This window comes from Conger conger, chromosome 16 (assembly GCF_963514075.1).
Source record: "Conger conger chromosome 16, fConCon1.1, whole genome shotgun sequence".
Classification (NCBI taxonomy): domain Eukaryota; kingdom Metazoa; phylum Chordata; class Actinopteri; order Anguilliformes; family Congridae; genus Conger; species Conger conger.
In genome coordinates this window covers 27,851,232-27,866,928 of record NC_083775.1, presented here as the reverse complement: position 1 = coordinate 27,866,928, position 15,697 = coordinate 27,851,232, and the positions used below count along the sequence as shown (strand labels likewise).

At 42.4% G+C, this 15,697-nt stretch overlaps 1 protein-coding gene across 1 annotated transcript in view; it reads right to left on the bottom strand.

The window, feature by feature from the left end:
- Positions 1-7,416, bottom strand: part of LOC133115288 (tumor necrosis factor receptor superfamily member 16-like) — a 38,283-nt gene extending 30,867 nt beyond the window's left edge. The window contains exons 1-2 of the mRNA XM_061225131.1: positions 7,039-7,416; positions 3,091-3,238 (exon numbers count right to left, since the gene is read on the bottom strand). Coding sequence (XP_061081115.1) covers positions 3,091-3,238; positions 7,039-7,074 — 184 coding nt within the window. The 5' untranslated portion in view covers positions 7,075-7,416. The remainder of the gene's footprint in view (positions 1-3,090; positions 3,239-7,038) is intronic.
- Between the last annotated feature and the right edge of the window lie 8,281 nt (positions 7,417-15,697).

Sequence of the window (15,697 nt, the reverse complement as noted above, 5' to 3'; positions counted from 1 at the left end):
AAAGCAAAGGTCTTCAAGGGCCAGGCTACAGGGCTCTCTGTCCCAATTTAGCCCGATTGTGTATCTACTGTATCCCCATCCCAGCAAGCAGAGGGCCAAGGGTCACCTCCTGGAAATATTCAGGGTACGTAATTGTTTGTCGCTGACCTCAGTCAAATATGTTTTAGATTCAAATACTTGTCTGTACTTGATTGATCTTGCCTGGTGCAAGAACACCAAGGTTGCCTGGCCAACCAAGAGGACCAGAAGGTGTTGTTTGCACTTTTTGATTTCATCCTGTAGGTTCCAATACACCAGACAAGCTCCGTAAAGAATTCCAAACAATTTGACCCAGGGCTGGCTTGTGTAAGTTTAACATTTTTTGACGAGCTTCTCAGTTGTCATCCCGCCCACAGTATTTACCACCTGATGTTTTATAGGTGGATAAAGAACGTCAGTTATAAATGAACCAATGAAGGCATGGAAGAGTGGGCTGGGCGTAACCGTGTGTGTATACAGGGCGGTCCCAGAGAAGGAGGGGGCGGAGCCGGCGACTGCTGCCTGTTCAGTGTATCTCCTGTGACGGTGTCGTACAGGGGTCGTGGAACTGACCTTGAAACCGTGAGGTTCCAGGTCCAACTCCCAGGTACTGTAAGGCACAGCCTGTTCCCTTGAGTGAGGCAGCCTTTGCTTCAGTATATGTCGTGCTGATTAAATTGATACTATGGAGAAGTACATAAATATCAAATACAGCATGCTGTGTCTATGCCATGCAAGGCTCTGAGCCTTACTGACGGTTACTACTGATGGTTTTCACACCAGCATGCTCTCTGTGGCCACTACTATGTGAATGTGGCACCCATCGCCAAAATCATTATATTTCTAATATCGTCATTCTCCAATTTAGAAGAAGCAACTTCATTATATTTATTTTCAGGCGATATAATATATCTGTATATATATCTCTATAATATATAATATATTCTGTAGATATTAGGCTTATCTGTTTTGTTGTATTTGTAATGTATGTGTTCTCCATATATTTTAAATGAAATGTATTTTATCTGTTTATTGGCGTTTATTTTTGTATGGGAGTGCAAGGTCCGTCCTACGTGGTTCAGGGCAGAAGTGCGATCTGACAGGACAGGGAGAATGCTCTGGGGAGAGATGGACCTGGAGTGAAAACGCTGACACAACAAACGTGTCTTCGGTGGGAAAATCGATCCCTCGCCGAGGAAATTTGGCTAACGCTAAAGGGCTGCCTCAAAGTGTACAATCAGTTTCAGAACAGGCAAAAAACTCAGTTTCCCAGCACACACCTCTGTAGACTGACAGGTAGTGGGGAGCTGCAGACATTCTTTTAATCCAGTCTTTTTTTTTTTTTATCCAGTTTTATCCAATCAGGTACTGAAGCTGGATCAGGTTTTCCTAGACCGGAGGAACATGTGTAGGCACCTGTGTGTCCGGTAGTCAAATCCATTCAGCTGTGTCTTTATGGTTCCAATAGCCGACAGATAAAATGGAGGCAAACATCTTGGCCTCTTGGTTTTTATGTAACCGATGGCACAGTTCAACACGTTTCAAAACCACGGGAATACTCTGAGCCCACAGATGTTTCACTCAGAAAAACAGGTACAAAAAGTGCCAAAAAAAGCTACAAAAGCTTGGCACTGGGGCAGTACCCTCCAGGTCCATACAATTGTACCCCTGCCATTGGATTAATAAATAACTTAATAAATACCTTTTTTGTTTGTAAAAGATACGTATTTCTACCCAAAAGAACAGTATTGTACTATTGAGGGTACATTTGTGAAATGTGTTTAATGCTTCATGCCATACAAGGGACACTTTCCCAAAAGAAACCTGTAAGCTGAGTCAGCTATTCAGGGTCCTAAATATCTGAGACCTGAGAAAATCTATCTTCACTGTTTAACGGACTGTTCTTTTGCTCTGGCTTAATACGGGCGATCCAGTTACGCAAGGAGAACAGAACCAGACATGGGAATCATTTAAAACATTTATGGAAAGATTTGACCCGTTGTTTGCAATCTGTATTCATTTGCACATGTTGTGTGCAATAGAGTTGCAGAAGATATATGCAGTAATTATCCTCATTTCAGCAAACAGGTCAGTCAACAGTCAACAATTACATTTTAATTCAACCTTCAAACTTTTGATTCTACAGTATGTCATCAATACGCTTAGATCCCAGGGGAACAATATATATATTTTAAATAATCAGTTGAGATAATTTTCATTCAAATATTTGATTGCTTATTCATGCTATTTTGTTGATGCAATTAACAGGACTGAACTAGCATTTATTGTGAAAGAAATGACAAAGGCTGTGTGTAATACCAGATTATCCATGGAAATTACAGAAGCTTCTTCTTTAACAGTAACTATAGCAACCGCCAGCTATACTGTAACTGTGATTGAACCGCAGTGAAACCCGCGAGGTGACCTGGCTGACCCGGTCATAAAATTGACAGGGTAGATAAAAGTACTGAGATTGACAGCCATTTTGGCCATATTATCTGAGATCACGAAGCCATCCACAGAGAAGTGTGCTGTGGTGGAGCCACTCTGTTATTAGTGAACAATATAAAAACAACATGGGGGAAAATATATACTGTATATATTATTTAGACTGTATATACTGTATATATTGTTTCAAAATATGCAATATGCATTATATTACAACTTGTGTGTACACCTTAACATTCTCAGTATTTGTTCACCAAGGCAGTTTGCATACAGTAAAGCTGAGTGGTAATATGGCCTTTTGCCAATATATGTGCATGAAGCTTCGTATGTGCTAGTTACTGGTTTTGTATGATTAGGAACATGCTGTAATTTACAACAAATGTTTTGTAGTGCAAAATCTCTGGACTGAAGTTGGTATCAATAACAATACAGCACATTTAAGGCCAGGTAGATATGTAGTACTGTACACTTTTCTTGCGTGAGCTACATTGTTGTCAGTATGCATGTGACTTGTGTTATGCCCCGAGCACATTTATTTTACGAGTTGGAGGAGAGTGCGGTTGTTCCTTGCTTGGGAGAGGCGACGTGTTTTTGGAGAAGGCGTGTAGCGGTGGCGGTACTCACTGTCCAGGCACTGGGAGCAGACGGTCTGCTTGGCCCCGCACCTCTTCACCACGCCCTCCCCAGGTTGGCACTGCAGACAGCACTCTCCTTCTCCTCCGGTGGTGTACTGGCCAGACTCGCAGTCCTCCTGGGCCGCCAGCGCCTCCATCTGCCAGGGCGAGCACACAGACGTGAGGCCGTGCCCACGGCACCCGTACCCCACACACGTGCTGTCCTACCCCACACATGTGCTGTCGTACCCCACACACGTGCTGTCCTACCCCACACACGTGCTGTAGTACCCCACACACGTGCTGTCATACCCCACACACGTGCTGTCGTACCCCACACACGTGCTGTCCTACCCCACACACGTGCTGTAGTACCCCACACACGTGCTGTCCTACCCCACATGCGTGCTGTCCTACCCCACACACGTGCTGTAGTACCCCACACACGTGCTGTCCTACCCCACACACGTGCTGTAGTACCCCGCACACGTGCTGTCGTACCCCACACACGTGATGTCCTATCCCACACACGTGCTATCCTACCCCACACACGTGCTGTCCTACCCCACACACGTGCTGTAGTACCCCGCACACGTGCTGTCCTACCCCACACACGTGCTGTCCTACCCCACACACGTGCTGTAGTACCCCGCACACGTGCTGTCCTACCCCACACACGTGCTGTCCTACCCCACACGCGTGCTGTCCTACCCCACACACGTGCTGTAGTACCCCACACACGTGCTATCCTACCCCACACACGTGCTGTCCTACCCCACACACGTGCTGTAGTACCCCGCACACGTGCTGTCCTACCCCACACACGTGCTGTCCTACCCCACACGCGTGCTGTCCTACCCCACACACGTGCTGTAGTACCCCACACAGGTGCTGTCCTACCCCACACACGTGCTGTCCTACCCCACACGTGCTGTCCAACCCCACACACGTGCTGTCCTACCCTACACGCGTGCTGTCCTACCCCACACGCGTGCTGTCGTACCCCACACGCGTGCCGTCCTACCCCACACACGTGCTGTCCTACCCCACACACGCGTGCTGTCCTACCCCACACACGTGCTGTAGTACCCCACACGCGTGCTGTCCTACCCCACACACGTGCTGTAGTACCCCACACGCGTACAGTATGACGGCCACACACACACAGTAACCAGATGAGACCACACATTAAAAGAGCTGGTGCATAACCACCCCACACGTGATGTCGTACCCCACACGCGTATGATGACCACAGCCCGCAAACACACTACATAGGCATGCAGCCACACCCCCACTGTGAGTCCAGACCTGCAGGTTAGGGACTACACATGAACATGAGCTTGTTAGCTAACTCTGGCGCATTTACATTGGCGTGAAAACTGAAAATGTTGATTAATGTGCACTGTCCCTGATGGATAAAATGAATAAACAGAACACACAGTACAGTACACATGTACATTATGACAGCCTCACAGTAAATAAATGAGACTCCACACACTCGTGTGGCAGCAACATAGGCCTCAAACCAGTAACAATACACACAAGTAACAATACACACATGCCGTGAAACCACCTCCGCATACACACAAATGAGACCACATCCACAAATACAGCCACAGCAACACACAGGCATCAGTGGAACGTGGTTACTTATTAGTGCGAAGTACTTTTGCAAGTGCAATTATGGTGTAAAATGTGTGCCAGTCCTGTAGAGTACTGATGATGATGGTGAAAAAAGCCCACATTAAACTTGCTGTCATTTTAAAAACTTTTCAAGGGGCATTGGCAACTGTATTTATTGCATCACAATGGTCCGCCATTTTCATGAAGTTATGTGTGTGAGAGTGTGAGAGTGTGTGAGTGAAAGAGACCTTGACCAAAAAATGAAAACCTAAACACATCTTTGGCTCCACTTATATGCAGTAATAATGCAATAAGCTTCCCTCAATGCACAGGTCCATTTTACCCAGTAACACCACAAATCCTACCCCTAACCCCCACCCCCTCACCATAGTCCATAGTCCATAGTCACACCCAAAATCAAATCACAAACACATTCTCTGTCCAGTATATTCCAGGAAGAGTGTTACAGCCCATCCTCAGAGCTTTTTTCTCTGTCTCTTATCTGTTCTGTTTCAGCCTGGGCTCTGCCTGTACCATCCAAGCAGTGTTTTAAGTAAGATGTGCACACTGTTGTCCGCAGTGAATTTGGCAGGAACGCGTTCGAATGGACTATCGGCAAGTAATTCAATAGTTTCACGTCAAATCCAAATTTTCTGGTCTTTTTACTCTTCCAATCCACATGCACACACACATACACACACATAAAGCCCCTGTTCATCCACACACAGGGCAGTTGAGGTCTTGGGTCACATGATCAGGGCAGTCAGCATGCCCTAGAGCTACATTTTGACCTGAGGAGCAAGTTTGGCAGGATGTCAACTGCCATCTTCCCCTTTAACATAGTATGAAATAGTGACCTCAGTTATTGTAAACATAATATCAGAGACCTGCATGCACTCATACACAGACATACACCCACACGTGCACACAAGTGCACATACACACATGTATGCGCACACAAAGCTTACAGTATACCACAGCATGCTCCCAGTCTGTTGCATAATCTTACACACATTCTGTCCATGCAGACTGACACGCCCCACAGCATGTTAAGCTTTTGTCTGTTAGATCATTTTATGTGGTCACATTCATTTGTCAGTTAAAAATGAGAAGCATGTCTGTCATACAATATATATTAATTTGGTTAAATCCTATAAAACAACTTCAAAGTACTTATACAGTTACTGTCCTGTTGTGGTACAAACTTACTTGCAAATAAATAGATAACATCCGGCCATTCTTGAATGATCTAGCGGCGCCCGTCACTAATATAACCCAATCGGTGGAATTGGAAGTCTGGATGGGACCACAGCTTTGTTCGGTCCCATATTTGACTGAAGGTAAATTAGTATTGGAGTTCTAATTAATTACATACTGGTTAGGTGCTTTACACAATTACACAATTAGGCCTACTGCTGTCACAGAGCAGATTATTGAAAGGGAGATTTTTTAAAACGTGTTGCACTGATCTTTCAGCACCACCGCACTAATAAAAGCGAGTGTTCTCGAGCCCATTTAAAATTGAGACGTTGGAAGGGCAGGAGCAGGCGATAGGTTAAGATTTGCGCCGACTCCGCCGAGTGATGAAGTTACCAATAACTGTACCTTTCAATCCATTAAAATTAAAGAACGTCATTGAACTAATGCAGCCGCAGTAGTTTGTCATTCGTCAAGCGTGGCGTCAGCGTGAACTTCTGAACAAGTTACTAAAGGCGTCTTGTGGCCGCAAAACAGTCAAATCTGACACGCCGCTTCGTTGTTTGCTTAGCCAAATGTTTATATATCTTTTAAAAATCCATCAGGCTGCTGTGCTTTTGTATAGCATAGCCTATGACGCATTCTGAAGCGTACCTATCCTAAATATAGAACACAGTGATTCATTATTAAAACGGCAATATTTAATATCATTGGAGTGCTTAGTGCACTATCCTCTACGGCTTATAGTGCTCTACTTAGCAGGCACCTGCTCTTCCAACATCCAGCTGCTATTGCGAAAGATGAGCGACCGCCGACGGAGTCTCCGCGCCACACAAAAAAGTACAGTAGAGACGTTTTCAGTGACGAAACGAGCAGTAAAATAATGTGTGAATGAGGAGAGGGCGAGGTCCGTTCGCAAGCTCTTCCCACAGTCGCACTATCAGTCTCGGCGTCTCTGGATACAGTATATTCTAACTGAATCACCAAGAAAGGATACCACCTCGACACACTGAACTCGCGCAAAGACGCCACACACAAAATAGGGTAAATGTACACTATCCCGATTTTGGATGAACAATGCAGCAAAATTAAATTAATAGGCGACCAATACATCTAGGATAGACGTGCAAATACTCACCGCTCCAAGTAAAACCATTAACATCAAGGTTCTCATCCTGGGTTTTTATTTGTGTTTTGGAAAGGAAATGCAGACGAATAAGTGGTGAATATTAAAAAAAGAATTAGTCATGCATCGGAAAAAAATATTCTGCATTGTTAGTATGTTATCTCATGAATTAATTTATCCTCGTGGGTTTCTTCATTTCCTCCTGAGTTATAGTTATGGTTGTGTCCTACAGTCTGCAGCAAAGACAATTCAGTCCACGCGCTCCAGTTGCAGTTTTCGGGACCTTTTTGTGAACGATGCGCGGCGGTGGACAGGTAGTTGCTGCCGTTGTCTAAATGAACTGTGCGGAGAGTACTATCCAGAGAGCACTGCGGAGTGCGGAGCGGACGGGCTTGCACAGTTTGTGAGTCATTGAACAGATTTTACTCGCTGCTTGTGCTTGTGACTTGAGTCACTCCTCCCCTCCCCTCCTCTGACACCAAAAGCACCAAAGAATCTCACATGTGCCCTTCCCACCGGGCTCTCTCTCTCTCTCTCTCTCTCTCTCTCTCTCTCTCTCTCTCTCTCGATAATTTCACACATTTTGTTTTGTGAACTGTATTGAAATTGAGTTCTCAATTGGAAACGAACAAAATTGCCTGGGACATAGCCTACGTCAACGGCCATGCAAACCATTTTTAAGTAACTTCATGTAATGCATTTTTTGAAATAGCATTTTTTTGTATTAGTGGTACAGTTTACACTATATTCAGTAACTGATTACCTAATCTTTTATGTTTCCTTCTAGTGACAGCTGCACTGTACGCAGGTTACGATATAGGTTAGTAAGATGCCACGAGAGGGCGACTGACGCTGATGATATAGACTCTGAATAAATGACGTCGCATTTCGTTATTTAGTTACATTTAGCTATACTACTAAATGTTCCGCCGCTAATGGGGCCCTTCCTGTGCGAGCACACCTACAGGAGTATTTACTGATGACCCTACCTCGTAGTTGCGATTTTATCTCCTCGCTGCTATTGCAGCATCAATGGATTAGATGGTTTAGATTAGATTTCCCTTCTCTGCTAGACAGAGAGCTACTGCTACTGTACAACAAGCGACTTGCCCAGATTGCCTAAGGCAAGTCTAGGCTATTTATCTGGTGATCCAGGGTGCAAATATGACCCACCATAAACTTATAGTCGGTCCTATCGTTAATTTCCAGATGTGGAAATACATGTATTTAACAAGAAAACCACGGGTGCACGTTTTCAGCACTCTCAGCCCTAAGCTTCAGATGTTTCCTTGGCTGAATGTATTTATTTATTAATTTAATGCTAAGCATGAAGAGTGTCGCCCATTTGTATTATTCTGGAGTAGCTAATTGGTCCCCTTTACCTTCTAGCGGTTGTCATTTCTGAAGCTGACTGTGATGACTGATTCTAACGATATGAGGCTAACCGTCGCTACCTTATCAGATCCTGCATCTTCCCGCCTGCGGCGTATCTGAGTGTTGTGCTCAGAGACCGTCAACACTGACCAGTGACGACAGTGTGGGAAAACAACATCATATGGCTGTGATACAATTCAATTGTCTCATCAGTAAAGCGAATAGCATTAAATGCACAGGAAAATGAAAGCTGGTTAAACTGGTTCACCTTTTTCCATAACTGCCAGAAAATGCAAAATCACACCCAGGAGGTTAAATAGTGTTGTTATTTCTTTTCATGTCTTCGAGGTGCTTATTTTAAGTGGTTTGCTGTGCAGGCTCTTGGTTTAGAGACAATCTATTTCGCCCTCGAATCACAGAAAGAGCATTATAGGCATAGTCGAAGAGAAGCAAACGCTTCCTGTAAAAACTATTTTCTGAAAGAAAAAAAGCATACAGTGTCCAGCTAAACATACATCTCAACACAATAGAAGCAATGCTTGAAGGATACATTTCATGTATGTACATTTAAGTGGGGAAGTGGTTATGCATAGTACTTAGATGTTGATCTGGATTCTCCCTTATGTACAGTAGGTGTGCATAATGGAATGTGGCTCAGGTGAATGAATTCATGTTATTTTACATTGCAAGTCACTCTAGGTACTGGCAACAGCTAAATTCATGTAATGTTATCTGTCATTAAAATATTAGAACTAAAATGAATGAAATGTCATTTGTCATGAAAATATTAGAACGAATGCATATTTTGGGATAAAGAGAGCATTGAACTCTAGGCAATACCGAGGCATGGACGTTAACTCCAGATTCTCACTGTTCTTTAGGCTTAGAGACATTCTGTCTCTTGTTAAGTGACAGGTTGGTTTTCGGTGAAAGTGTCAAAGTCTAAGTCAGGGCTAGTGAATGATAAGGATTTTATTGCAATAATATCTTTGTCCAGAAGAGTAATACTCAAGACAATGTAAAGTGCGCTAAACATCTCTTGGTCATTATGATCTTTATACCTTTTTCCAAAACTCGTCATCGGAAAGGGGGTGTTGTGTCGAAGGTCACAAGACGCTGGCTCGATGCTGGCAGCCCCTTCCCTACTCTCACTCATTCTAGGTTTTTCAGATAAATTGCTAAGTATCTTTGCATGGTGTATCTATTCTCTATAAGCATCTAACTCTTGTTGATGTTAGCTGATACATTTTATCATTCATTAGTACAATAATCCATAATGCAAATTTGTTAATACATTGTTATTCTTTGGTATGTAGGTTACATTTTAACATTAATTTTAGTATTAAGGCAGTCCCTTCCCTTGACAGACAGAGGCTTCCCATCTGTCATTGGCTCTGGTTCACATGGTCTTTTCCAAAATAATCTTTTAAAATATGCCCCATCAGAACATTAAGATAGATTTCATAGAAAATGCATAAATTCAGTAGACAAACAAACTTGTGTCGCTTAAGTCATAAATTCCGATTCCACACAAGCAAAAGTTCAAACCGAGGCCTGTCTCTACTTTAAGAACTCTTTCTCGACAACAGCCCCCAGCAACGTCCCCTCCTTGTCTGCCTTAGTTCAGTATTTCAAAAAAGGTCATACAACGGACAAGGTCAAGATGATACCCTGTTAGACTGTGTATGAACAGGATGCAAGCTTGGGTCGGTGTGGTTACATCATTATTGTGAAACAACATACAACAGTCTCAAATGAAAAGTAATAAAATCTTAAATAAATCTTTTCAGTTAATCAATATGTATCGTTTGAATAATATATATATATATATATATATATATATATATATATACATACGTTTTACTTATGAAATCTCAGCACTTCATTTATATTTATATATATGTATATATGTCTGTATATATGTGTATGTGTATATATGTATATGTATATGTATATATGTATATATGTGTATATATGTGTATGTATATGTATATATGTGTATATATATATGTATATGTATATATGTGTGTATGTATATGTATATATGTGTGTATATATATGTATGTATATATATATGTATATATATGTGCTGAGATTTCATAGATTATGCAAGGGTACATTTATAGTCATGCGTTCCGTTTTAAATGGTTTTAAAAAACAGTCAAGCAGAATTCATCATTTACCCTTTTGCTGCTGTTTTGGACTTTAAGGGCTTATTTTTCCACTCACCAATAAGTGAGTAATTTGAGCCAGTTTTAACCAAGCAGACTTAAAAACATGCAAAAAGTCTGTTTTTTATTAAGGTTGACTGGATCCAAGTTTCAGCATATGATGATTATGTTCATTGCAATCCTATGAAAATGAAATATGAGCATTCAATTAAGCCCTGCTTTGCTATGAAAGGAGGCTGACCAATCAACTTCCAGGACCCGAGCTATCCATTTTATAATTGAATTTACAGCAGCTTGCATTAGCCTGATTACAGTCCGTCCCACAATGCATTGCTGTGTTCTGCACATGCCTGTTATACCCAATTAACCACCAGTCAAAGTAATGTCAGGCTACAGCTGCACGGTATGAAGACTGAGGATTCACAATGAGCTCGGTAAAGCCAAGCCTGTGGACAGAGATGGACAAAATGGATGAAGAGCACTGTGGAGGACGCCTGCTTGTGAACCCGTGCGTTTATGCTGTGTAGACAGTGCAGTCCATAAGTATTTGGACAGTGGTACAGTTTCTGTTCTTTTGGCTCTGTAGTCAAGCAGATTGGACTTGAAATTAAACTGACGATGAGGTTAAAGTGACTACCTCAGACCTCATTTGAGGGTATTTACATCCAGATTCGGTGATACATGTAGGAATTACAGGATTTATACATGGGACCCCTCATTTTTGAAGACCAAAAGTAATTGGACAGTTGGCTTCTCAATCCAAACAGAAATTCTACAACTGTCCAAATACTTACAGACTGCACTGTAAGTTGTCCAGCCTGCTACCGCTCTCATCTCCATAACCAAGTCTTCCTCCCATACGCAGTGAAGTTTGAACTCTACCCCCGCAGAACATCGCATAAACTACACATCTCCTTCACCATCACCAAGTCTTCTCCCTCGATAAAACTCAAGAAGGTCACTAGAGGTTTCTCGTGAAACTGCATAAGCTTTTAAGTTTGGGCTGCGAGGCTACATATCGTGAACTCTTGACTTTTTTAAATGAGAAACGGTTGAGTTGTGCCCCGCCCTCCCCCCCAGGGTCATAGGGAGACAGCTGCTGATGTCATCTCTCGCTGCCTCCTGTGGTACCATCCCACCCCTCCCTACAGGAGTCCCCACTGTGACATCACATCCAGGGCCTCTGAAGTGGGTTTAGGGGCAAGGGCATTAATGAAGTTCACAGGTGTTGCTGCAAACCCCCTCTGCTTCTCTCTTCGAACCGCTCTTTGATTTATCTCTACTTCGATAGAACCAACCTCCGGCACAGGAGACACAAAGAGTCCCTGGGTTATATCCAGGGTCTGATGTGCTCACTCTTTTTCCAATAAAAAAATACAGGGATTTTTCTGGGTTCATTTTGAATGAGAGGAAATGCAGGGAGAACATTGGCGAGGTTGTTTTGTACATCTTGGCTTTGGTTGCAAAGATAGTCATAATTGTCAGCTCAAAATTGAAATATGTCAGTACTTGTGTTACAGTAACAACAAATAACCAATTGTAAATAAGCTGACTGAGTAAAATATTGCTGGATCGGTTGGAGGAAACGCATTGTGTTGCTCTAGGCATTTTTCGATGTAAATTAGTCTGAACCGAATATGCAGGGTCTTAATTTTAACTCGGAAAAATGGGCTCCTCTCTGATTTGAGCTGCTGATTTTATTCAACAGGTCATGTGATCACCCTCTCCCAGACAGAACATTGCAGTGATCTAGAGTTTAAACCACAGGTTTAAACCCTTCGACAACAGAACTGCATTCCAACTGGAACAGCTATCCAAATCTGTGAAATTGAAGGATTGGGAGGATTAGCTGTTCCAGTTGTAATGTAGTTCTGTGGTCTAAACCTGCGGTTTAAACTCCATTTAAATTGACCCCACATGTTTCTCAGAACTTTGAAGAGTCCTCTAAAAGTTAAGCATTAGCTTTTGAACTCCTGTTATCAGGGTACAATCTCCAGGAAAGGCTTTGCTATCACAGAACACCTCTGTCTGCCTGTTCTACTGAGACCTCATGAACGATTGATCGATTTTTGCAGTTTTCTTAGATTAGTTACATTTCCTGATAGATTCTACCCCCCTCTCCCACACTAAATGTCTCCCAGAAATCAGTTTTTAACTGGGTTGGTCACCCTAGACTTCACCCTAGAATGTTGAAGACCCCTTCCAATACACTGGTATTGAACTTTGCTTTGAATTTTGTTACTTTTGGAACAAAATCTATAAAAAGCAATAGCAGTTGAAGGTGCAAATGGGTTAATGATTCCTGCAAGGAATGTGCATGTGTCATCTTGCAAATTCGAGTTTATAGAGAAATTATAGTAAACAAAATATCCAAATACTCAATATTTAAATACCCTCATCTGTTTGAAGATATCACCCATTTGGTGGTATCTGATTGGCTATGTTTTGCAGAAGGCATGAGTCACTGCACCCTTGTGCATGGAAGGGCAGGGTGATTTGTAGGATACTTGCAGAAAAAAGCGGAAATGTTAGTTGCCATTTTCCAGAACCACTGTAACTGAGCAGTTGTGTATTCTACTCACAGCAAGGTCTTGATGGCCACTCTTGAGAGAGAGTCTGATTTTTAGGGGGGAATCACACAGCCCTATCCTGTCGTGGCTCTGGTAGCTCGGCATTGGAGAAAATGATCCTATCTTGCATTATTTTAAGCCTCTGTTTGCCTGAAGCCCGTTCGTGGTCATTCGACCCTCTGCCGTTATTGACTTTTCAGCTGAGGAGTACAGGAGATGCGATTGATCCGTGGCCGCGTCGGACCAATCGGGTCTCTCGTCCAGTAGGAAACCCTCACGTTCTGTACTCACCCCTGTGAAGAGAGACTCCGCCCACTCTCCCACCCCCCTGAAAAGTGCTGCATCAGTGAAATGACCGGGATGGGATTTCAGGCGGGGCGGATCGCGTAGGCGTTCAGATCTTATCTCGTATTGATCCCCGGCCCAGTCGATGGACCCACATCCTACATCCTGCCCAGAAGCCCCTTCTAATGAACTCTTTGGATCCATGGGGCATTCTGTTTGTTTCTCAGCCATTTTTCTGGTTTTGCATATGTGTGAAAACCCAAATGAAATACTAACATATGTAATTCGGGGCCGATGTCCAAATATGATTTATCCAGTTGTTGTTGTTCTTCTCTTTCTGCAGCTGATGCCATTTTGATGAAATTTGATGAGATTATTTTTGGGCCGGATGTGGGACTCAATTGTCTTCCGTCCGGCAGGAACCTCTTGTTTTTGTCAGGTTCTAAAGCAATTGGCTCATAACTAAGTTACATGCTATAAAATTGCTGGAATAAAAAATGTGATCTTTGCAGCAAGTGGGGTCACAATGGGGTCACAGATTACATGATTTCTACAGGACAAGTCTTTGAGTTTTCACACCAAGTTGACAAGGCTAGAACTGGAGCACAGCCAATAACCCAAGACCAGTTTATTGTGATAGCATTATTGTTCTCTGCATCATAAACTTCTGCAGTATTTTCCTATTAGCCTCCCACATTTATGATAGACATGTCAATATGTAATGCGAAGATTACACGGCTTAAATGTTCATGAAACTGCGGATTTTATCTGTGTTTTCTAGCATTCGACCCTGATTCGACACACGGAGGCTTTAATATTTTTATTTTTTTGGCTTATTCTGATCATTCCCATTCTTGTTATTGATTTTACTTCATTGAAAACGCTGTAAATATCTAAACCAAACCAATTGGCAGCGGGAGTGTGGTATCCTCTTCTCTGAGCCCATGCTGAAGGACTGCCCTACCCACAGGTCACATAGTTCAGGGGCCTTGCTGTTTGTGTGGTACATTGTGCTGAAAATGTTACTACTGTACCTAAAAATGCTTAAATTCAGTAAAATCTTTATAATAATTTCAAGTATATCTTCTATAGTCATACATACATGCTTTGAATTCCAGCACAGAGACAAAGTAGCCTACCAAATAAATGAATAACTATTCCTGATGTAAATAGTGGCACTTCAGCAATGACAGTGAGAACACTGACGTCATCATGTGTCTAAAGAGCTTTCATTTTATACGACTGCCTGAGACCACCCAAAGAGGAATGAAAACTTCCCAGACCTCTCGAACGCCACCTCTAAATATGGTGTGGAAACATGGATGCAAGAAGTGCACTCCATGATGTTTCTCTTCAGACTATAAAATCAGATTTTGTGGAATGTGTCTTTTACTGGGCCCAGAAGGTTTTTTTTATGGTCTAAAGATACCCTCAGACCAGCGGAAATATATCTACAAACGAGGCAATACAACATAATTTAGATAAGTCATATAAGCCTTACAAAACCACAATTTGTGTCTCTTAGTTGCAAGGCATGCAGTGGTGGGATTCAAACTTAAAAACAAAACTAATCTGAAACATAACTGAGAAATCTTTGTATATTTCTGAAGCTGAACAAATATAAATAGCCTTTCACATCTCTGGGTACAAGAATGTTAATTAAAATGCTGCAATTTTGGCATTCATTTGTTAGTCAACAGTTACAATATATTTTAATTTAAATGGGATGCAGAAGTGTGCAGATACATTTTTCAACTTAGGAACTCGTGCTTGGCAGAAAAATATTATCACAAAGCCGTGTAGCCTGTTTCCATAGCTGGGTGGCAGTGCGGCTTTGTTGGGTTGTTGTAATGGCTGGCATGTAGTAGCCTCCATTCACATTTTAAAGAAAGAAAATCCCTGGAATTCTCAGGTGGCTTCATCCTCAAGTCATACGACCCGACGTTGGGTCAAGAGCCCACAGCTTTGGCACCAACTTCTCTGCTGGAGGTCTCCAGAGAATACCTGCACTAAGAATGTATGTATGTATTTAACTAAAATTAAAACTTCCATAACCCTTACTCACTCTGATTGCATTTGCCCTAATAAAATAACTTGGACACCTGGATGTGAAGCCATCTTGTCAATCAGTTCAGTACTTTTGTAAGTCTAGATATCTGGATAACAGTGTTAGAAATGCACCATGGGATCGTCATTCATATCTGACTCCATGCTCAATCTCTTTGCCAGTTTGGAGATCGAAATGCAAACCGCTGTGATTATGAGAAATAT